Source organism: Brachyhypopomus gauderio, chromosome 20 (assembly GCF_052324685.1).
Source record: "Brachyhypopomus gauderio isolate BG-103 chromosome 20, BGAUD_0.2, whole genome shotgun sequence".
Classification (NCBI taxonomy): domain Eukaryota; kingdom Metazoa; phylum Chordata; class Actinopteri; order Gymnotiformes; family Hypopomidae; genus Brachyhypopomus; species Brachyhypopomus gauderio.
Genome location: NC_135230.1, coordinates 4,993,394 through 5,018,877, shown reverse-complemented (window position 1 = coordinate 5,018,877; position 25,484 = coordinate 4,993,394). Strand labels below are relative to the sequence as shown.

The 25,484-nt window shown below is 40.7% G+C and overlaps 1 protein-coding gene across 1 annotated transcript in view; it reads right to left on the bottom strand.

Moving 5' to 3' along the window:
• The window catches only part of LOC143484640 (uncharacterized), a 49,019-nt gene that overhangs the window by 2,392 nt on the left and 21,143 nt on the right, over positions 1-25,484 (bottom strand). Inside the window, exons 5-12 of the mRNA XM_076983485.1 lie at positions 23,611-23,776; positions 20,985-21,158; positions 20,186-20,359; positions 18,678-18,854; positions 18,125-18,295; positions 15,865-16,038; positions 13,867-14,040; positions 8,201-8,247 (exon numbers count right to left, since the gene is read on the bottom strand). Coding sequence (XP_076839600.1) covers positions 8,201-8,247; positions 13,867-14,040; positions 15,865-16,038; positions 18,125-18,295; positions 18,678-18,854; positions 20,186-20,359; positions 20,985-21,158; positions 23,611-23,776 — 1,257 coding nt within the window. The remainder of the gene's footprint in view (positions 1-8,200; positions 8,248-13,866; positions 14,041-15,864; positions 16,039-18,124; positions 18,296-18,677; positions 18,855-20,185; positions 20,360-20,984; positions 21,159-23,610; positions 23,777-25,484) is intronic.

Below are 25,484 nucleotides of genomic sequence, written 5' to 3'. Positions count from 1 at the left end.
ATTCCAGCACTTCGGCAGGTAAATGTTCATTCCCCTGTTTTTGAGGGGTGTTTCTTTATACTACCACATATCGTTACGGAAGAACACTGCAAATAATGTGACGGTTTTGCCCGAGGTGTGCGGAGTCGCGCTACAGTCACTCGCGAAAGTATAATCCAGCCAGGTAGGAGCGAGGTAACTTTTCTACGTAAGGTCCGAAAATCATAGAGAATAGAGAATAGAGAGAATAGAGAATACCTGCAGATCAGCTCTAGATATAGTAGCTCCACTCAAATATAAAAAGACTAGATCTAAAAAACTCGCTCCGTGGTACACTGACCAAACTAGAAACTTAAAACAAATAGCACGTAAATTAGAGCGTAAATGGCGATCTACTAAGTTGGAAGTATTCTACTGTGCCTGGAAGGATAGCATCATTGACTACAAACGGGCACTTGCTAAAGCACGCTCAGCATACCTAGCTTCACTGATAGAGAAAAATAAAAACAATCCTAGATTTCTTTTTAATACTATTTCCAAACTTACAAAAAATCAAGCAGGCGCAGAACCTCAGATTCCAGTAAACCTCACTAGTAATGTATTTATAGATTTTTTTGATAATAAAATAGAGAATATTAGACAAAATATAAAACCTTTTATTAGCAATACAACTGGTATGTCATCTGGTTTGGTTGACATCGATTTAAATTGCATACTGGGAGAAAAACTTGATGCTTTTCATCCACTCCCACAATCAGAATTAGAGAAAATAATTTCTTCCCTAAATTGTGCTACCTGCACACTAGACTCGGTTCCATCAAAGTTATTAAAAGAGGTATTACCAGCGGTAACTGAACCTCTTCTAACTATAGTTAACTCATCCATTACAATAGGTCACATGCCCAAATCATGTAAATTAGCAGTTATTAAACCTCTGATTAAGAAACCAAATCTTGATCCTACTGTACTATCTAATTATAGACCCATTTCAAACACATCATTTATATCTAAGATCATAGAAAAAGCTGTTGCCCAGCAATTATGCCTATATCTGCATAGGCATCACATATTTGAAAAGTTCCAATCTGGTTTTAGGCCCCATCACAGTACTGAAACAGCATTAGTTAAAGTAACAAATGACCTCCTCCTTGCTTCAGATCAAGGTTATGTATCGCTGTTAGTGCTTCTTGATCTTAGTGCAGCTTTCGACACAATTGATCATAGGATCTTGCTAGAAAGGTTAGAACGCTGGGTTGGAGTCTCTGGCACAGCCCTTTCATGGTTTCATTCTTACTTAACAAATCGCTATCAGTTTGTAGAGCTCAATAATATTCCATCCAAACGTACAAAAGTTAAATATGGGGTCCCGCAAGGCTCCATTCTAGGACCACTATTATTTACATTATATATGCTACCATTGGGCACAGTTATAAACAAACATGGTGTAAATTTTCACTGCTATGCAGATGACACTCAACTTTACATATCAGCCAAACCTGATGACAAACTCAGTTTAAGAAAAAAGATATTAAAGATATGTGTAAAAGATATTAAATGCTGGATGTCTCTAAACTTCCTCCAACTTAATGAGGACAAAACAGAAGTTCTCCTTCTGGGCCCTAAGGCCTCAAAACAGAAAATTCCAGATCTAATGCTTAATCTCGCAGGCTACCCCATTACACCTGGCACAGTAGCCAAAAACCTAGGCGTCATACTCGACTCTGACCTATCATTTAATAAATACATAGATATTACTACTAGGATAGCTTTTCTACATCTCCGTAACATTGCTAAATTAAGAAATGCATTATCACAGGATGATGCGGAAAAATTGGTGCACGCCTTTGTTAGCTCTAGATTAGACTACTGCAATGCACTACTGTCAGGATGTTCAAATAGGAATCTAAATAAACTTCAAATAGTTCAAAATGCCGCAGCCAGGGTTCTGACCAGAACTAGAAAATTTCAGCATATCAGTCCAGTCCTATCAGCCCTGCATTGGCTCCCAGTTAAATTCCGTATTGACTTTAAAATTCTTTTATTAACTTATAAAGCATTGCACGGGCTTGCTCCTGAGTACCTTCAGGAACTTATTTCCTATTACGAACCCCCACGCCCACTAAGATCACAGGGTGCTGGTCTTTTATTAGTTCCAAAAATTAATAAGGTAACAGCAGGGGGAAGAGCCTTTTCTTGTAAGGCCCCCCAGCTTTGGAATGATCTTCCTAAATGCGTCCGGAACTCCAACACAGTCACAATCTTTAAGTCTAGGTTGAAAACCCACTTATTTAGTTTAGCGTTTGATAATTAATATCCCCCCTTAGATAAAAGTACAGATCCAGGGGTTCATAGACGAAGGGTTTTATGGTAGACTGGGGCGCTGGTGCTGTCGTCCTGTCACTGCTCGTGGTCACTCAAGTTTGTTGACAGTGCAGTGGACGGATGCCATTGTCTCAGAATGCCCCCAAGCCCATGTTACCTTCTGGTTCTGCCTTTTTAGCTAGGCTGTAATAATTTAACTAAATGCCGGAGTTGCTGCCACACTCCGGAAATGTTTATAATTTTACCTGTCCTGTATATGTCCTCATACAGAGCTAATTTTCCCTGTTTCATTTCTCCACATGGCTGCCCGCCTGCTTGAGGAATAATGAGATGAGGAGACCAGCGATCCATCCTGAGCCAGCCTCCTCCTGCCTAACCGGATGCATACATCATGATGGACATTATTACATATTTTTCCTTTTCTTTCTCTTCTTTCTGTCTAAATTGTTGTTGTTGTTGTCATGGTGACCGGTGTCGGCCAGAGGAGGATGGGTTCCCCCCCTGAGTCTTGGTTCCTCTCAAGGTTTCTTCCTCATGCAAAAAAAACTAGGGAGTTTTTCCTTGCCACTGTCGCCTTTGGCTTGCTCACTGGGGGCTAGGATTTGGCACTTGTAAAGCTGCTTTGTGACAACAACTGTTGTAAAAAGCGCTATATAAATAAAATTTGATTGATTGATTGAAAATCAGAAGGCGGGATGACCCGCAAGTCAATCAAATGACCCCGCCGTCATCCATCCAGCGCTGATGAACGCCAGTGAGAGAATCATATGTCGGCCACAAAACAGATAGCACGCGCATGTGTGGTTTATTATGATTTGACAGATTTTTTCCCCAAAAAAAATCAAATGACGGAAATCCGTCGTAGTGACGAAGAACTTTAACCCATGATATATACACTACCGTTCAAAAGTTTGGGGTCACTTAGAAATGTTCTTATTTTTGAAAGAAAATCAGTTTTTTTTCAATTTAGCAAACATTAAATGCATCAAAAATACACTCTATACATTATTAATGTGGTAAACTATTTTAGCTGTAAACATCTGGTTTTTAATGCAATATCTACATAGATGTATGGAGACCCATGTAGTGGAGACAGCTAAACGCCATTTCACTGTGACACACAAAATGGAATTCTTTGCCTAGAACTGAGCGACTGACTCACCCAGATTTCTTTGATGGTATGTAAAGATAAACACTGATTCTTTACAACAGCAACAGGCCCCAAAGGACCCACATCCATAGTGGTGTTTACCTCCCAAAAGCCTACAATGCTGACCTTATGATCTCCTGAGCTTGGGAGAGAGGCCATCTAAGAGAGGCTGGTCAAAACCAACCTTCGTCGGAGGACACTGGGACCACAGTCAGGAAGGACCATAAAACTCTAAATTCCAACCTTATCTGATTGCCCACAGTTTAAACCCACTCTATGTCCTGAACTGAAGATACAAATATTTCAGAGATCTCTGTAACTCCAAATCTGAACTGTACACAGAATTGGGATTCAGCCTACAGGAACCAGCTCGGCGAATGCAGTCTAGAGACACCGAACTTGACTACCTTCCATACAAGGAAAGATTCATTATTCTTGAAACCAGTATTCAGCTTTCCAGCCTTAAGAACAAAGGACCACAAGACCATTTAAATGTGAACACTGTGCCATGTGGTTGATATAAAGACACAACTTATGATCTTTCATGTATTCAGTATTAAGTGATCTTATTAGAATACGTGTTACTGTATAAAACACCACATTGATGCATATCTATGTATTAGTTTTAGTGGTGGGCCGTTAACGGTGTTAATGGCGGTCGTTAATTTGATACTCTTATCGGGCGATATAAAAATTATCGCCGTTAATCTATTTTTAAAGTTGGGTTGGGAACTGGGTCAAAATGGGTAAACAAACTAGGATGACTTTCAACTTGATAGTTTAGCTCGGCTGTATTCCTAACCAAATTGCACAGTAGGGGCGAGAATGAGTTTTTAAACCTGTGAATTACAAATCGTACGTGTTTTTACATGGATGCAGCCACGAAGTCGCCAGGTTTGCTTCATGGAAAATTCATTTTTAGGAACGTAAAGTGTTACCGGAGCGGAGCTCGGAGCGGTCGTTTTCTGCATGGTCCTAGCGCTAGATTTGTCGCTATTTAAATATTTCTTTTTAACCGTTAAAACTACAGAGGACCAAAATTGACTTTTGAAAATTACGTCCGTGAGGTTAAATGTACTAAATTTTGGCTTACATTTCAAATATCATGTTTAGCTGAACAAACATGTTATTTAATGTACAGTATGTAGGCTTACAAATTCATGTTTAACTGAATAAACCGCTGAACACGAGTAGCCTACATTTTATTGAGCATGTTTTTTTTTTTTCTTCAAGTATCAAAGTAAAACAGCTTTCTCAAGCAGTCATTGATGCATTTTGGAAACAGGAGATGAGCCCCTGGTCTAATGCACCCTCTGTATTAAGAAACCCTATCTCAAAAACTGACTTTTAGTCATTACTTGGGTTGCACGCATATGAGCCATTTTAATATAGATTAATCTAGATTAATTTCAAGATTTCAGTGAGATTAATCTAGATTAAAAAAATGAATCTATGCCCACCCCTAATTAGTTTGTATGTTACTCATCAAATGTAATCATTCTCAAGTGTGCTTATGTGACCTCACATTCATGCCTGTCTGTGCATTATGTGTCATTTGTTGTCCAAAAGTGGAAATTGAGAATGGCTCAATGTGTAGACTAATAGAACCAAATTAATTCTTGTTTAGGCAGAGTATGTAAGACAATTTATTTAGGATTAGTTTACTTTGTCTTCGAATTGTGTTAATCTGTCTTCTTTGGTTAAGTCATTAACTAGACCTGGAAAGACGGGCACTCCTCGCTCTCCCCCTCTCTCTCTCTCTCTCTTTCTCTCCCCTGTCTGGGCAGAGGTCATGAATATTAATTAATAAAGGACAATGGTCAATGGCCTGATGAACATGAAAGCGCCTTTCAATTATGCCCCTAAAACTTGTTTTAAAAGCCCTAGCTCGAAGCGAAACAATGATCTTGGCAGCCTGGTAATTTGGGAAGACTTGGAGAACTTCGCCAGAGTCGCCGAGACTCAAAGACTCGAACACGCCAAACCATCGCGACTGTTCGCTGGATTCACGCCGAACACCGCAATGTCCAGAAGAGCGATGCCAAGAAACCGCAACTAACACTCTCACTGAGTCCAACAGAAGATTCTTCTTTATTTTATTTTATTTTCTTTATTCTACGTTTCGTCGTCAAAAGTACTTTTATTTCGTCTAGTCCAGGGGTCGGCAACCTATGGCACGCGGAGGCATAATCAGTGGCACGCGACACGCTGGACCAACATCAGCAAAAAAAAATTAGTAATAAAAAATCTCAGACGGAGAGCACGATCCTCCAATCGAAATCGCTCCTCAACGCTCTGCTAAGCGGAGGCGTTTATACTTGGCGATCGATCGCAATATAATTTAATTTCGATATAATTGTGTCCATTTACATCCCCGCTTACATTCGACCCCCCCCGCTCAACAACTTAGGTTCGCTACTCGGCACACTCATTGACTAGACATGTTAAAGGGGGCACTCCGTGTCTCAAAGGTTGCCGACCCCTGGTCTAGTCGTTCAAGTCAAGCTCATCTTTCTCAGTCAAGTATCTTCACAAGTTTGTCTGCGCACTCCAGCTGCGACTGTGACGTAACCGCTAAGTCTCCGCGACCCGAGCCGTCTCACGTGACCTGCTCCGCAGACCTTAGCTGCCTCAAGAAACGAATCGTGAACGCGCACCGGTTGGTCCACATAACCACGCCTCTTCTTCGAAGTAAGACGCTCAGTTCATATGCTGTTTTGGGGTTGCCAGCTTCTATTTCTATTTCAATAGTAAATACTGTTACCATTAACCTGCCCAAACTTCCTCTTTCTTCTTTTCTATTCTCTCTCTAAAGACCTCGTGTCCGTTCCTGGGTCCTACGCTAGTTAGGCAAGCCTAAGGATAGTCATATAATCCATTTAAATCTCATGACCATCGATAACTGTATCATTCGCTGTTATTGTTTAATTTTATATTCTTTGTTGTTCACTATTATATCCTTGGTTTAGATTAGGAAATTCACATATAGGTTTAGTTTCAATTTTAGCCAAATCATTCATATGCTTTGTATCAATTGTAATATTAACCATTTAATAAACGTGGACATTTATTCATCTGGTCACGGTGGTAAATACATATTTTGATTGATGGTATTAGGTCACTGCGCAGAACCAGAACTTAACCCTTTAGTAATGAGACTGATCAAACCATATTCCACCTATCTCAGTTATCACAATACTGGTTCCTGAGCAATCAGGATGGTGCCCCGTTCATAATCCATAAACGAACATATGTATCCGCTACACCCATTTCCAACAACCATCACTCCAGTGTTCTAATGGTACATTGTGTTTGCTAACTCTGTAAGGCTATTGGATATTTAGAAAACCCTTGAAAACCCTTGTGCAAGTAGGTTAGCACAGCTGAAAACAGTTTTGCTGATTAGAGAAGCTATAAAACTGACCTTCCTTTGAGCTAGTTGAGAATCTGGAGCATTACAATTGTTAGTTCGATTAAACTCACAAAATGGCCAGAAAAAAACAACTTTCAATTGAAACTTGACAGTCTATTCTTGTTCTGAGAAATGAAGTCTATTCCATGCGAGACATTGCCAAGAAACTGAAGATTTTCTACAATGGTGTGTACTACTCCCTTCAGAGGAGAGCACAGACAGGCTCTAACCAGAGTAGAAGGAGAAGTGGAAGGCCCCGCTGCACAACTGAGCAAGAAGACAAGTACATTAGAGTCTCCAGTTTGAGCAATCGAAGCCTCACAGGTCCTCAACTGGCAGCTTCATTAAATAGTACCCGCAAAACGCCAGTGTCAACGTCTACAGTGAAGAGGCGACCCCGGGATGCTTCGCCTTCAGGGCAGAGTGGCAAAGAAAAAGCCATATCTGAGACTAGCTAATAAAAGAAAAAGATTAATATGGGCAAAAGAACACAGACATTGGACAGAGCAAGATTGGAAAAAAGTGTTATGGACAGATGAATCAAAGTTTGAGGTGTTTGGATCACACAAACGAACATTTGTGAGACTCAGAACAACTGAAAAGATGCTGGATGAGTGCCTGACACCATCTGTCAAACATGGTGGAGGTAATGTGATGGTCTGGGGTTGCTTTGGTGCTGGTAAAGTGGGAGATTTGAACAAGGTAAAAGGGATTTTGAATAAGGAAGGCCATCACTCCATTTTGCAACACCATGCCATACCCTGTGGACAGCGCTTGATTGGAGTCAATTTCATCCTGCAACAGGACAATGACCCAAAGCACACCTCCAAATTTTGCACAAACTATTTAGAGAAGAAGCAGGCAGCTGGTGTTTTATCGGTAATGGAGTGGCCAGCGCAGTCACCAGATCTAAACCCCATTGAGCTGTTGTGGGAGCAGCTTGACCGTATGGTACGAAAGAAGTGCCCATCAACCCAATCAAACTTGTGGGAGCGGCTTCTGGAAGCATGGGGTGAAATTTCTCCAGATTACCTCAGCAAATTAACAGCTAGAATGCCAAAGGTCTGCAATGCTGCAATTACTGCTAAGGGAGCATTCTTTGACGAAAGCAAAGTTTAAAGTAGAAAATTATTTCAAATAAAAAAAAAAAAAAAAAACATTATTTCTACCTTGTCAATGTCTGGACTATATTTCTATTCATTTTGCAACTCATTTGATAAATAAAAGTATGAGATTTCAGGGAAAACACAAAATTGTCTAGGTGACCCCAAACTTTTGAACGGTAGTGTGTGTGTGTGTGTGTGTGTGTGTTCATTATACTGAAATAGTGAACTCACATTTTCTTAGTCCTGGTTTGATTCTCATCGTTCCTGTATGATCCACCCTAAAACACACACACACACACACACACACACCCCCCACACACACACACACACACCCACACACAGTGTTAGAAATTCTGAAACCCTTAAATGGTGAGCACAATAAAAGTCAGAAGCAGTTGGTTTAGATAATAAAGTACAATGATTTATTTTAACAAAGCATGGATTAACCCCTGAGATCTCAGTTACAAACACACCAGGTGTCTGTAGCAGAGAGAGCTAATTCCCCATTCTGAACTCTCATCTTTTATACTTTTAATCATCAACACACACGGTGTCCACGAGGTGAACACGAGGTGATCAACCAAATGTGATTGGACAATACATAGAATGAATAACACTGATTTGACAGATGCATATGACGCATGCCCCCTCCACGCTCAGCATCCTCATGATGTCATGACAGACTGAGTGTCGCCGTAGTCCTTTCCAAGTAGAGATTTAGCGTCTCCAGCGAGGTCAGTTTAGGAACACCAGAGGAACATCAGATTAGGCCTCAGCCGAGGCCAGAGAACACACGCACACATCTGAGGCCTACTGAAGTCACGAGAATGGCTTCAGTGCCATGATTAACACACGTATATGTAAAAAGATCTCTAACACCTATCTCTAATGTGTTTAATATATACTAAGAAAGCCTGACAAATGGAAATCATCAAATTTCCATCACAACACACACACACACGTCAAGTAGAGCCAACAGTGGACATCCAGCACACAGTGTGTGAACACAGGGACCCCCAGGACTGTGTGTGTCCTCCCAGTATAACACCAGCATCATCAAACTGGTTGGACCAGACAGCATACAGGGGGACCTGATAGCATGTTGTCATGACAACCATCTCTCCCTGAATGCAGACAAGACGAAGATGCACTGAATTCATACGAGTTTACAGTGGGAGGAACGTGGTCAGGAACGTCTCTGTACTGTCAGACTAAACATCTGTCATGATCACCCACTCCATGACGTGTCACATGTCTCCTCTTGTCTTCTGTTTTGATTCAACTTCTTGGTTTTCCTTTTATGTGCTTTTATTTTGAATTTCCTTGTTGTGTCTGTCTTCACACCCCATCCCTGTCACCCGCCTCCTCATTAGTGTTTTCACCTGCACCTGGTTTCATTCCCCAGTTCCTCAGGTGTTTGTAGCCCTTGTTTTCAGTATAACCTTTACTGAGGGGTATTCCACAAAGCGGGTTTAACAAACTCTAAACTTAACCCTGAACTCAAGAGTTGTCTTACCTCAATCTGGCATACTTGGAGTTTTCGGTTCCAAAACGGCTGATCGGAGTTAAAGTAATCAGGGTCGCTCCACTCTGAGTAGGTTGACCCAGACAGAAGCACGTTCACACATAACTATAAAAGGCATTCTTAATGGAACGCAGAAAATAAGATTTATCATGGATTTAAATGCGAAAATCAGCCGAGCATCGTATTTCACACCACTGTAGCTTGAAGTATTAATGACTGTGTATGCAGAATATTTAGATATTATTAAATGTAAATGTAATACTGCGGTAGCTGCTAGAGAAAGGCAGTCAGCATGTCAAAAAATTGCCAACAGAGTTAATGCGTGAGTGAAAATTATATTTTTATATTTAGCAGAAGGGTGCGATTATTTTATTATATTCTCCACATTTATAATACTGTATTGATGTGTGAAGCAGTGATTGCAGATGGAGTCTCTGACAACTCTACCATCTCTGTTGTTACCCACATGCATAAGGGTTCTCGTCTGTGGGCGTGTCCGAGTTGGTAGGCTGTCGCTCTCCCTGGATGGTTACAATGTTGTGTAATACCACATATGCCATTATTATGTGGCACACCCTATCAGGGGTAACTCTGAACCCTTCAGGCACTGGAACATGGCCTCGAGGATTCCTAGGGTCATTTCAATTCTTATAATAATAATAATAATAATGTTAGACTTATATAGCGCCTTTCTAATACCCAAGGACGCTTTACAAAAATCCTATGAGAGAGAGAAAAAAAATAAAAATAAAATAAAATAATTTTTTAAATAAAAATAAAATAATAATAATAATAATAAAATATAAATAAAAATAAAAAAATAAATAAAAAATCAGGAAAAAATAATTTGAAATAATTAATTCACACTATGACTAGGGGGAACGGAGAAAATACTGAGAGAAGAGGTGAGTTTTAAGTTTAAGAAGAGGGCATTCCACAGTCTTGGGGCCATTACGCAGAATGAGCGCCCACCAGCAGTAACAAGCTTGTATTTCTGAACCACCAGTAGACCTGTGTCTGAGGACCTAAGTGTTCGGTTTGGGATATAGGGGTGTAGAAGTTGTGCTAAATAGTCCGGAGTAAGACCATTAAGGGATTTATATGTGAGGAGCAGGATTTTAAACTGTATACGCAGGGTGATGGGTGGCCAGTGAAACTGATGAAGAATAGGTGTGATATGAGCCGATTTTTTAGTGTGTGTAAGAATACGAGCAGCTGAATTCTGAACATATTGGAGAGACCGTATGGATTTATTAGGGAGAATTTTGTTTTTTTAAAATGCCAGAAATTCTTCACACTGTTCTGTGCTGCTAACATGATCAGATGATGGAGGTTTAGTGAGTTTATTAATGGTAGCAAAGAGAACTTTGGGCCTATTACCAGACGTATTAATAGCTGAAGAGATATAGGTGGAGTGAGCAGACTTTAAAGCAGAGCTGTAAATTCTTGCCCTGGTTTTGCTGTGGGCCTGATTGTAGTGGGACTGTGGTCCAGGTGCAGGATCTGAATAGGGAGTCATAAGGTAGGCCTATAGGACAGGCAGGGATACCCTCTGTCTCCATGAAGGAGGCCGTCATAGTGTCCTATATCACAACTAGGGTTTGCAATTATTTAACTATTACACTGCATATAACCAAATAGCAAAACTACCACAGGCCTACCCTGTTCAAATTGTTGTACAGTGTGGAATCATACACGGATCCTGGCCATCTGGCTTCAACATTTGTGATGAGGTGGGAAGCATCACATATGATCTTGATGGGAAGAACGGACTGTTACAATAGCTACGTTATTTTTGTTACCACTAAAGATAAGTACATTATTTAGGGTTATAAAGGGTGTTACGTGCTGTGGCACTTGTCCTTTGTTGTGCCTCTGATGTTTTTCTTTGTAGATGCTGTTCCACAGGTCTTTTCTCTATTGGGGCATAAAGTCTATTTGTGTCTCCAATGAGAAATGAGGTGTTCAGTAATTGGTGGACTCTTTCCCATCCCTGGACCAATCCGGAGGACTTCTAGTTGCTGAAGGGGAGGAGCCTCCAGTATAAAAACTGAAATCCAAGATGGCTGAGGAGAGGAGAGGCAAGGAGGCCATGTGTGATGGTGGCTTGATTTGAATTGTGGTTACTGCTGCTGGTATGGAAGCTGCAGCTATTGTGCTAGTGTGCTATTGTGCTATTGTGCTAGTATGCTATTGTGCTAGTATGCTATTGTGCTAGTGTGCTATTGTGCTAGTGTGCTATTGTGCTAGTGTGCTATTGTGCTAGTGTGCTATTGTGCTAGTGTGCTATTGTGCTAGTGTGCTATTGTGCTAGTGTGCTATTGTGCTAGTGTGCTATTGTGCTAGTATGCTATTGTGCTAGTATGCTATTGTGCTAGTGTGCTATTGTGCTAGTATGCTATTGTGCTGTGTGTCTTACAGGTAGTTGTTCTACCTGTGTATGTGCTGTTTTAGCTTAACATATGGGAAGACCTGCAGGCTAGATGAGGCATGCCTATACATGTATGCACCACGTAGGAGCCTGTTGATTATACACCCCAGGTAAGAGGGCGGGCACCCTGTATGTATTTTTATTGGTTAAATTTAGGGGTTATCTTGTACTTTGTTGAGGTATTGTTTTCTTTTGATGGTTTTCTTTTCTTTGGTGCCGTCCAGTGGGTTTTCCCTATTGCAGAAATACAGACTGCTTAATTGTTGCCATTAAAATACATATATCAGCATCGGAGCACTGGTGTTTTGGTTGTTTCCTCTCCTGGTCCCACTGCACCAGCTCCTTAAACACCTATGTTATGACTCTCACCTTCCTAGACCTAGCCGAGGGTCGTAACAAAGGGTTATAAAGGTTAGTACCTGTACATTCATTCTATGGATGGATTTTCTGTTTATGTAATCACCTTCATGTTTTAATGATGCTGTAATAGGTAGCATATGTGGGTTCCATCAATCGCTCTAGGAAATCCTTAAAAATGTAAATGGAATGAAGTTCGTTATATATTGCTTCTCCTTTGCTTAATTTCTTTATTGTCCGTGTGAATTAAAGACAAACCAACGATGCTGTAGAATTCCTCTTTGATGTCCATAACTGGCTTATGCCCAGGAAACACAACAAAACTGGGCACTAGCCATTTTAATGACATACTTTTCAGACAGACCGACATACAGTAGCTTTAATTTGCTGACAGGTTCCGCATCTCCTATACTATAAAAAAAACTTCCATTAGCAAAAAAACGAAGAGCGATGTATAAAAATCTGGAGAGAATTGAGGGCTGCGATGTGTAATATTTGAAATGTGACGCTTAATAATGTTATGGATGTAAGTAATGGATTGTGCTGAAAAACGATAATGTTCATTAAAAAAGAATCCGAAAATGATAGTAAGCCTATGTTTATTTGGGGTTTTATAAGGCATTCCCGACGAAGAGCTTGGCGAATAAACTGAGCTTCAATATCCACATGATCTTCGAGGAAAGGACACGTCATGATGATTGTTAGGTACAAGTTAACCTGGAAGTTTTCTGGAATGGAAAACCTTGAGTTTCCGTGAATTCTGAGTTAACTTAACTGGTTTTATCGCTTAACCCGCTTCTTGGAATACCCCCCTGAACCATTGTGGTCAGTAAATGTTGTGCTACACACACACGCACACGCACACGCACACAGGTGAAATGACACAACTGTAAAGTTCCTCCATCACATGGTGGATCTCCCACAGCACAAAGTCCTCACCCTGCTGTCCAGACAGCTGCTGTCTCCGTTTTAAAAAGTCCAGGCTCCTCCCCCTGATGACACACACCTGTCCATCATGATGGGGAACAGGAACCAACCAGTCAGGCAGGAGGACTGTAGCTCCGCCCTCTGGCCTACACAGCTCCACCCACTAACACTGTCACACTCACTATAACACACTGCAGTACAGTTCACTATAACACTGACTCCCCAACTCACCCTAAACCAGTGGTTCCCAAACTTTTTCTGCCGTGCCCCCCTTTAGTAGATGAGAATATTTTTGCGCCCCCCCCCCTACACACACCCCCCCATATTGACACATGTGCACATGTTTTACTTTCAAGCTCCGCGCCCCACCTAGGGGGCGTGCCCCCCACTTTGGGAACCACTGCCCTAAACCAAACACTAGACAACAAATACACTACAAACATATCACTGCACAGCAGAGTCTACAAACAGAATGAATTATTAATATGGAGACCAGTCAGAAATACATAAGAATGATGATTATGGCCTTCAGTAGTTTAGTTACTCGTGAACTCTAGGACACACACACACACACACACACACACACACACACACACACACACACACACACACACACACACACACACACACACACACACACACTATAACATTACATACCCGAGTTTGTCCAGTCTGCAGTGTGGATCCTCCAGTCTAGCAGAGAGCAGCTTCACTCCTGACTCTCCTGGGTGGTTGTAGGTCAGATCCAGTTCTTTCAGGTGTGAGGGGTTTGAGCTCAGAGCTGAAGCCAGAGAAGAACAACCTTCCTCTGTGACCAGACAACCAGACAATCTGAAGAAAGGAGAGAGAGAGAGAGAGAGAGAGAGGGGAGAGAGAGAGAGAGAGAGAGAGAGATGTGTTTCCAGATCAGTCTTCATGGAGCAGCTAGAGATGCTGGGAACTGTAGTGAAGGTTCCTCCACTCTCATCTCCAAGATGGCGTCCTCCATGCAGACGGCTTTGTTCACTCTTCTCCACATCACTGCTGCTTGTGTTTATTTGAGCTCTTATGTTTATTCTCACCCTCCAGAGCTCTAATGCACTATTACACTGTGTGATATCAGTGGTCTAATAAGACTGTTACATGTCACACTGTAGGAGATGATGCCTGTAAAATCTTCTATATGTGACTGTCATGTGTGATAACACTGTCACATTACTGCATCTCTGAATCAGAGGAAGATATTTCATGATATTTTATTTCATGTGTAGTACAGAGAAAGGACTAGTGATACTGCAGAGAAACAGTCTAAGAAATCCAAGTGATGCAGACTTATATGTGTGGGGTTTATGGAGCTCTGTTTATGTCATTATAAACATGAATAAACAACAGTGCTGTAATCTAGTCTTCTTCTCTTTATGAAGAAGCTGATTCCTGCTCTATTAGTAGATGAACTGAACTCTACACCTTCAGTTCAGTTTATTATCACCTCTATCATTCACCTTTAGCATATACAGAAGTGAGATTCTGTTCTCCACAGATCATAATGCTCAGACACCACATACAGAAACAATCACCAAGTCCATCAATATGGTGATTTTAACACCATTCAGCCCCTTACGCTAAAAGACAAACTGACGGCAATGAATGTGACTCACACCTGGAAACCTGGATTATGGACGACATCACTAATACACCACAGTATGTCAGGCTGTAGAGCTGCACATCAGAAACGTCATTAGTATCACAGGAGCACCACAGGGAACTGAACTGTCCCCTTTACTCTTCACACTTTACACTTCTGACTTCAGCTACAACTCTGAGACCTGCCACATGCAGAAGTTCTCAGATGACACAGTTGTTCTTGGATGTGTCAGAGATGGACAGGAAGGGGAATACAGAAACCTAGTGAAGGACTTTGTTGTATGGTGTCAGAAGAACCACCTTCTGCTAAATACTTCAAAGACAAAAGAGATGGTGGTGGACTTCCGTCGGTCTGGACTGGCTCCAAGACACATCTCAGTTGAGGGGAGTGATGTAGAGATAGTCAGTACTTACCAGTACCTTGGGGGACACTTGAATAATAAACTGGACTGGTCAATTAACACTAACTCTCTGTACAGGAAGGGCCAAAGCTGACTATTTTTTTAAAGAAAGTTAAGGTCCTTTAACATTTGCAAAACATTGATACGTGTTTTACCAATCTGTGGTGGCCAGTGTCCTTTTTTATGCTGTTGTGTGCTGGGGAGGCAGCATTATAAAGAAAGAGGAAACACATCTAAATAATCTGATCGACACTGAGCTGTTCTGTTCTCACTGACTGTGGTACGTGTGTAAGAAGGTACAGTACACAGCTGCAGAGTGGTGTGTGGAGGCCCAGAGTGACCAGCTTCTCTGTGAGCTGTTGTGTAATGATGGTATTGAAAGTGGAGCTGATGTAGATAAACATCCTGACGTGTCTTTGTTCTCTAGATGTGTGAGAGTCACATGTAGTGCACTGGATACAGCGTCTTCACCAGATCTATTTACATTATATGATTATTGAAGGGGATCAAAGTAGGAGGCAGGAGGGTCTAATATGCTGCATGACTGAACTATCAAAACATTTCATGGTGATGGAGGTCAGAGCTACGTGACCAATCAAGAAGAATCTCTGTTGAATATAACAAATCTCACCTGAGTGTCTCCAGTTTACAGTGTGAACTCTTCAGTCCAGCAGAGAGCTGCTCCACTCCTGAATTGTTCAGGTCGTTGTTACTAAGGTCCAGTTCCTTCAAGAGGGATTTTTCCATTTGCAGAACTGACGCCATATTTTCACAAGTCTTTCCCCCAAGATTACAGAGAGCCAGACTGCAAGTAGATACAACAGATATTACTATACACTCTACAGCTGACACAACAGACATTACAATATAGACATTAGTTTTTATTAATGATCATGCTGATAATTTTTATAATTTAGATATTGTGTTTGGAGAACACGACTGCATAATAAAAATGACTATACACAAAATGACCACCAGGTGTCAGTGTTTGTCATTAACCCATATGGTTGCAGCAGTGTCTCTGTGGAGATAATAAACCCAGTTCTCAAGGGGGTGATACAGGATAAACCAGAGCATCATTTAACCTCTGCTAATATCTTTGAATGGTTCATTACTACAAAGTTTGATCACTTGTGGGTTGTGTAAATGTAAAAGAAAACTTAAATAGTATTTGTAAAAATAAAAAATATTCAGGTCTTTAAATAGTGTAGCACTGGTGGTAGAGAAGACACAGGAGACATTTTGTGTTCCAGTAACATCTATTTATTTGAAACAGTTCAATCTTTAACGTGGTGCACACACACAGTAAACAGGCAGACTGAACTGGGCTCTATTACACCACCACACAGGAGTCGGAGGAGATGAGCAAAACTCACCATCAACCAGAGGTGTCAATTCCAGGTTCAGAAAGTAAAAGTCCTCACCAGGATTTTGCTCAAGCTTGCTAGATTTTCTAATTAGTGCAATCCATGTCAAATTAGTGGAATCAACACAATCCAGGAAGCTTGAGCAAAATCCTGGTGAGGACTTTTACTTTCTGAACCTGGAATTGACATGTCTGCCATCACCATGGTAACTAATGCTACAAAGAATAATTAAAAGGAACAGACTAAACATCAAATGTACAGCACAAAAGGGGAATCTACACATTAAACATGTAATGAAGTACATCACGAACTACGGGGAGGCACAAGGCACTCTGGGTAATCTACCTGGGTGCTCTCTGCCCTCCTCATTGGACAGTGGTGGACGCCCAATATTGATATTGGTGTAATAGTGGTGGCGGTAAATTTCTCATCATAAAAGTTAGGGATGCACCGAAATGAAAATTCTTAGCCGAAACCGAAAGCCGAAAATGAGGAAACCAAGGCCGAAAGCCGAAAACCGAAACACCAAAATACATTATGCCAATTATTAGTAACATTGGATTTATGGCTAACCTCACTAAAATCAAGGCATTGCTAGTCAAAGAATAAATCAACTACAAAATTTGATTTGAAAATATTTCTTTAGCACTGACATTACAGTAATGCATATTATAAAATAAAATTAGTGGTGGGCCGTTAAAGGCGATAACGCTGACAACGGCCGACCACTAATTAAATTTAACTCGCTTGCAGACCGTTTTTATCTGAGAGGATAAATATATGTATTTTATACGAGTTAAATTTAATTATAACTGACTGGCCTGAAAGATAAATATATATTCTCTCATAAAAACGTGACGTGAGTTGCAACAACATTAAACAGCTCAGGTAAACACGCTTCTGAGAAATGTCATCTGCTCGGCAAAACATAACGGGGCTCAATGTGCTCCATTAGCCTACGAAATCCCACATCCTCTACGACAGAGAACAGCTGATCATCTAAGGCAACGAGTTCCAAAATTTTTGGTGTAATGTCCTTTGCCTTGGCACCATCACTGGAAAACCTTTTTTGCTAGCTTTATCCAAATAAGCGCGTGCAGGTGGCGATTTTTGCTTGCGTCATCACAGCACACTGTTTCGGCCGTGTTGTTTCGTTGATGAAAGTATTTCGGCCAAAAACCGAAAATGCTAATTTAAGCCATTTCGGCCGAAAATTTTCGGTGGCCGAATTTTTGGTGCATCCCTAATAAAAGTATCTGTTGTGTGTCTCAGTTTAATGTATAGAGTTTCTTACTCATGCAGTAGCAAATTTACTATTTATTTATGTTGTTATATATTTGTTTGAAAACACCACCTGGTGGCATTTGGGAAGTTAAAACTGACTCCATAGTAACAGCAGAATAAAGATTGTCTTAGGAACACAACAGAATATTGATCATATTGGTCTCAGCAACACAGTCTACAGTTTGTTCACTGTTTATGGAGTATGACTAGAAAAAATAAATGTATTCACAGAAATCTCACCCGAGTGTCTCCAGTTTACAGTGTGAACTCTTCAGTCCAGCAGAAAGCTGCTCCACTCCTGAATCCTGCAGGTTGTTGTTATTAAGGTCCAGATGTTTCAGGGAGTTTTCTGTTTGTAGATTTGATGTGAGATATTCACAAGTCTTCACAGTGAGATCACACCCAGCTAGTCTGTAAAGGAGTAAATACAGTACAGAGTGCAGTTCAGTCAGAGGATGTGGAATCACAAGAATAGTGTGATGATGTAGATGAGGAAATATTGAGATGTTTAATGTTATTGTTGTAAATAATATGATACAATTCTCACTCAAACATAAGAGGGATCTATTGTCTGGTAAGAAAAGTTTAATGAGGGCAAAAGAGTAATTCATAAGAACAAGGTCAAAACCAGGCAGGCAGATATAAACCAAGCAGAGGTACAACAGGACGTGGTAAAAGGGATGTGAATGTGTTCATGCACAACACTGATACTGGAACATGACAAACCACAAGAGATGATAGTGCTTTCACACCTTAACATTTCCATTCAATAATGAATTCACAGAAATCTCACCTGAGTGTCTCCAGTTTACAGTGTGAATTCTTCAGTCCATCAGAGAGCTGCTCCACTCCTGAATCCTGCAAGTTGTTGTTGTTATTAAGATCCAGATGTTTCAGAGAAGAACTTTCTGTTTGTAGAGCTGATGTGAGATATTCACAAGACTTCTCAGAGAGATTACAGTCAGTTAACCTGAAAAGAAGAAAATTCAGAGCAGAATGTATTTCAGTCAGAGGATGTAGAATCACAGAAAATGTTTTATGAAGCAGATACAATTTTAGTTAAAATATGACTGGAAACATTTAAAGAAGAGGATGTACTAGCCCTTGTAAAACTGTCCTAATTCCATTTGTAGTTTAACTGTCATGTTGGCTGCACCCAACTGCTCCATCAGGCTGGACTGTGTGTGTGTGTGTGTGTGTTCATCAGTGTTATCTATGCGTGCGTTTGTGTGTGTGTTCATCAGTGTTATCTATGCGTGCGTTTGTGTGTGTTCATCAGTGTTATCTATGCGTGCGTTTGTGTGTGTTCATCAGTGTTATCTATGCGTGCGTTTGTGTGTGTTCATCAGTGTTATCTATGCGTGCGTTTGTGTGTGTTCATCAGTGTTATCTAAGTGTGTTTGTGTGTGTTCATCAGTGTTATCTAAGTGTGTTTGTGTGTGTTCATCAGTGTTATCTATGTGTGTTTGTGTGTGTTCATCAGTGTTATCTATGTGTGCGTTTGTGTGTGTTCATCAGTGTTATCTATGTGTGCGCGTTTGTGTGTGTTCATCAGTGTTATCTATGTGTGCGTGTTTGTGTGTGTTCATCAGTGTTATCTATGTGTGTTTGTGTGTGTTCATCAGTGTTATCTATGTGTGTTTGTGTGTGTTCATCAGTGTTATCTATGTGTGTTTGTGTGTGTTCATCAGTGTTATCTATGTGTGTTTGTGTGTGTTCATCAGTGTTACCTATGTGTGTTTGCGTGTGTTCATCAGTGTTATCTATGTGTGTTTGCGTGTGTTCATCAGTGTTATCTATGTGTGTTTGTGTGTGTTCATCAGTGTTATCTATGTGTGTTTGTGTGTGTTCATCAGTGTTATCTATGTGTGTGTTTGTGTGTGTTCATCAGTGTTATCTATGTGTGTTTGTGTGTGTGTGTGTGTGTGTGTGTGTGTGTGTGTGTGTGTGTGTGTGTGTGTGTATTTGTGTGCCTTCCTCAGTGTTTTCACCTGTTTCTTTTCTCATCAATGGTATGTGTTGTACATGTGTGTTCTTAACAATGGTGTATTTACGTGTATGAGTGAGTTTGTGTGTGTGTGTGAGTGTGTGTGTGTGTGTGTGTGTGTGTGTGTGTGTTAGTGTGTGTGTGGTGTTTATTGTCTGTCTTTGTCTTGACCCAGTTCTGCTAGTGTTTTGTGTGTTGCGTTCCCTATTTAAAATAAATCTTCTAAACTCAAAGCTTGTGCCTCAACATCCTACCTCATCCCTCTCTGTGTTATATTAACATTTATATTCAAGAATGAAGTCACATAATCTCACCTGAGTGTCTCCAGTTTACAGTGTGAACTCTTCAGTCCAACAGAGAGCTGCTCCACTCCTGAATCCTGCAAGTTGCTGTAACTAAAGTCCAGCTCTTTCAGGGAAGAGTTTTCAGTTTGTAGAGCTGAGCTGAGATATTTGCAAGACAACACGGTGAGATTACAGCCAGATAATCTGCAAAAAGGAATAAATACAGTACAGTTCAGTCTGATATCCAGTCACACAGGTATAAATGTCAGAAGAAGAAAAAAATATTTCAGATCTTTGACATTTGTATTGTGTCTTTCTCTTTTATTAGAGTTTATTATTATGGGTTTCTTCAGTGACTGCACTTCTAGTCATTTTAGTTTTGGATATAAATAGTCCAGTGAAAAAAATCCCTGCATGTATTGATACTGTCACAGTCCGTACCCGACTCCTCCCTCAGGGCTGTCTGTGTGTGTGTGTGTGTGTGTGTGTGTGTGTGTGTGTGTGTGTGTGTGTGTGTGTGTGTGTGTGTGTGTGTGTGTGGATCTGTGTGTGGATCTGTGTGTGGATCTGTGGGTGGGTGGGTGTGGATCTGTGTGTGTGTGTGTGTGTGTTTGTGGGTGTGGTCATGTGTGTGTGTGTGTGTTCCGGTAAAGGAGTTTTATTTTGAATTGTTAAGGAGAAACACAGACCTTTGTGAAACTGTCCTACAATGTGATAACATGTCAAATTTCCATTCAAATGAATTCATGAATAAAATTCTTGCATTGAATGAATTATTGAATGGTTCATCAGCTCTGCTTATTCAAGAATGAACTCACAATAATCTCACCTGAGTGTCTCCAGTTTACAGTGTGAACTCTTCAGTCCAGCAGAGAGCTGCTCCACTCCTGAATCCTGCAGGGTGCTATAACTGAAGTCCAGCTCTTTCAGGGAGGATTTTTCTGTTTGTAGAGGTGATGAAAGTGATTTGCAAAACTCCTCAGTGAGGTCACAGCCAGTTAATCTGTAAAGGAGGAGTAAATACAAAACTCTTAAGTCAAAGCAGACCTGGGAATTCTATGTTTTTGACTGTCTGCATGACAAATCATGAATCAGACATACTGCTGTACTGTTAAGAACAACACTCAGTCTCTCTCTTAGGGAGATTGGCTACACCTGCCGCTCATTGTCACACCCTTATTCCTGCTATTTATACGCCTGCCTCTCTCTCTCCCGGGTTGTGAAGTATTTCTGACTATGGTGCGTACTGAGCGTTCTCTCTCCGTGATTGTCTCCCTGTGTTCTGACCTCTGCTCCTAGACCACGTACCCTGCCTAGCCCTCCTGTACCTCCTGGACTTTGCTCTCTCGGTCTGACCCTGGACCGGCCCTACAGTCCATGCAGCACTGCTGTGTATCGTGTCTCTAGCTGTGTGTTGTATTGTTCACCTTGTGTGATATTACCTCCATTAATCACTGCTGTGTATCGTGTCTCTAGCTGTGTGTTGTATTGTTCACCTTGTGTGATATTACCTCCATTAAACACTGCTGTGTATCGTGTCTCTGTGTGTTGTATTGTTCACCTTGTGTGATATTACCTCCATTAATCACTGCTGTGTATCGTGTCTCTGTGTGTTGTATTGTTCACCTTGTGTGATATTACCTCCATTAATCACTGCTGTGTATCGTGTCTCTGTGTGTTGTATTGTTCACCTTGTGTGATATTACCTCCATTAATCACTGCTGTGTATCGTGTCTCTGTGTGTTGTATTGTTCACCTTGTGTGATATTACCTCCATTAATCACTGCTGTGTATCGTGTCTCTGTGTGTTGTATTATTCACCTTGTGTGATATTACCTCCATTAATCACTGCTGTGTATCGTGTCTCTAGCTGTGTGTTGTATTGTTCACCTTGTGTGATATTACCTCCATTAATCACTGCTGTGTATCGTGTCTCTAGCTGTGTGTTGTATTGTTCACCTTGTGTGATATTACCTCCATTAAACACTGCTGTGTATCGTGTCTCTGTGTTGTATTGTTCACCTTGTGTGATATTACCTCCATTAAACACTGCTGTGTATCGTGTCTCTGTGTGTTGTATTATTCACCTTGTGTGATATTACCTCCATTAATCACTGCTGTGTATCGTGTCTCTGTGTGTTGTATTGTTCACCTTGTGTGATATTACCTCCATTAATCACTGCTGTGTATCGTGTCTCTGTGTTGTATTGTTCACCTTGTGTGATATTACCTCCATTAATCACTGCTGTGTATCGTGTCTCTGTGTGTTGTATTATTCACCTTGTGTGATATTACCTCCATTAATCACTGCTGTGTATCGTGTCTCTAGCTGTGTGTTGTATTGTTCACCTTGTGTGACATTACCTCCATTAATCACTGCTGTGTATCGTGTCTCTAGCTGTGTGTTGTATTGTTCACCTTGTGTGATATTACCTCCATTAAACACTGCTGTGTATCGTGTCTCTGTGTGTTGTATTGTTCACCTTGTGTGATATTACCTCCATTAAACACTGCTGTGTATCGTGTCTCTGTGTGTTGTATTATTCACCTTGTGTGATATTACCTCCATTAATCACTGCTGTGTATCGTGTCTCTGTGTGTTGTATTGTTCACCTTGTGTGATATTACCTCCATTAATCACTGCTGTGTATCGTGTCTCTAGCTGTGTGTTGTATTGTTCACCTTGTGTGATATTACCTCCATTAATCACTGCTGTGTATCGTGTCTCTAGCTGTGTGTTGTATTGTTCACCTTGTGTGATATTACCTCCATTAATCACTGCTGTGTATCGTGTCTCTAGCTGTGTGTTGTATTGTTCACCTTGTGTGATATTACCTCCATTAATAAAGGTGGCGCTGTTACACATTTGGATCCTCCTCTGTCTAGTGTGTTCATAACATGTACCTTGTGCATGCAATACAACTGCATGCTTTTATTTTGAAGGCAACAGCTACATTTTGCCATTCTGATAAATGCGAGTGCAACCATTTTTAGAGATGTTGGTGTCACAGCGCTGTTTGTCCCCAACATCACCTTCCAGCACTCATCGGTGGACATGTGTTTATCTGTCAATTGTTTTGTTTTGTTTAGTCAATGTCTCCCTCAGAGTTTACAAGTAAGAGTTTAAAAGTTAGACATCAGTAGACACATCACCTGGGGGCTATGTGATTATATTTAGCCTTATTCAAGCCCTGTTCTGTTTGTGATAGAAAAAAAGATATTCTACTTTTGTACTAAATCAACTTCAAATACAGTCTCTGTAGTGAAATGTCTCATTTCTGAAAAGTCATCTCAAAATTAGGTGGCATAATTCAACTAATGATAATGATTATTATCATTTTATTCATTCATCATATACTGTATATGTAATTTGTGGTCCACCGTGCTTTGATCCATCAATATTGATTAGTGACTTTAGTAAATCTCCTTGTGTAACAGTATTATGGATCACTCACCGAGCTTTTCTACAGTTGGTGACAGCTGGGATGAGTCTCCTATAACCCTCCTCTGATGTGTTGTATTTATTCAGGTTCCACTCATTCCTCACATACGGTGAGTGGAGACGCAGGTAGGATACAGCTGAACACTGTGCAGGAGAAAGCTGCTTCTTTGAGGATTTCACTGGAAATATATAGAAAGAAAGAAAGAAAGAAAGAAAGAAAGAAAGAAAGGTAATACAGAGACTGGAACAAATGTCTTTCAAAACTCCATTAAACAAAGAGCAGGATTAGTGATTTGATTAGCAGATTAGATGTTTAAAATATGATATTAGTCATTCATGAATATTAATCAGCTGTTGGCAATAATCATTCATGAATATTCGTTAGGTACTGTAATAAATGACAGCAATCTAGAATTTTTTTTTACAAGATTAAGACAAATATTAATGTAACCGAATGGACTGGTTGGGAGTCAGGGTGCAATAATGGGGCCAGGACAAAGGGGGAGCTGTGGGATTTGCTGCGGTGAAATGCTGGGTTCATGGGGAGAGGAAGAGGACCCTTTAAAAGCTGGGCCTGTGGAGGGCCCCAGGGAGTTTTTTTGGTCTCCTTCGTGTCAGCAGTGGGTAAGGTGGATGGTGTGCAGTTGGTTGTTGTTTTGTTAATTTTAGTAATTTATGTGTTTGTGATTGGTGCTGCCTTTGAGTGCCAGCATCAGGCCAGAACAGGCTTAAGCTCTGGTCTCCTTTATTAGTTTAGTTTGTGTGTGTTTATTTGTTTACTTGTGTTAGTTCTGTTTGATTGTCCACGCCAGGGCGGCCGACCTGTGCTGGAACTCTGCACACCTTCGGCCTTCCCCAAGTGGCTCAGCCCGAGGTCCCGTAGTTGTAGTCCTTGCTTCTCGGCGGTTTGTGGTGGCCTTCCTTTTTTTAAATTAGCTCTAGATTAAGATCAATAAAGTAATGGCGTATTTTTAATTACTTTAATGTTAATGTTAACTTGACCAGTATTGGGGACTGCAGGCTGTAGCCATTGTGTGTACGCCTACCACTGGGCCTTGGTGGGACATTTGATGTGTGGGTAGCTACTAATATGGAGTGCCATGTATGAATTTCGTGTGTGGTGTTTGTAGTGGTGCCATTTGTGAGCCTGGAATATTATTGCACTTGGAACTTTATCTCGATTGATTTGGTAAGCTCTCTTGGATTTATTTAAGGTCCCAGTGGTGGGTGGCAACCTCTGACTCCTCCTTCCTTCTCCTAAGAGCCTGGTTTTGAATAAATTGTAAACCTTTTGACACCTGACTCTTCATTGTCTCGTGTGGTCGACAGAACCTGGTTACATTAATATATTAAAGAAAATTAATTGTGCATTAAAATTATGAGTGTTATTTCAGGTGATCACACACGATCACATCTTTGACCATCCAGTAAAACATTCATGAGAAATGCCACTGAGGTACCAGTATACCATACCACTGGCATACCAGTGCCACTGAGGTACCATATATATATATTAGTGGTGGGCCGTTAACGACGTTAATGGCGTTAGTTAATTTGATAATCTTATCGGGCGATATAAAAATTATCGCCGTTAATCTATTCTTAAAGTTCGGTTGGGAACTGGCCCCTAACCAAATTGCACAATAGGGGCGAGAACGAGTTTTCAAACCTGTGAATTACAAATCGTACGTGTTTTTACATGGATGCAGCCACGAATCGACAGGTTTGCTTCATGGAAAAATAATTTTTAGGAACGTAAAGTGTTACCGGAGCGGAGCTCGGAGCGGTCGTTTTCTGCATGGTCCTAGTGCTAGATTCGTCGCTATTTAAATATTTCTTTTTATTAACCGTTAAAACTGCAGAGGACCAAAACTGGCTTTTGAAAAA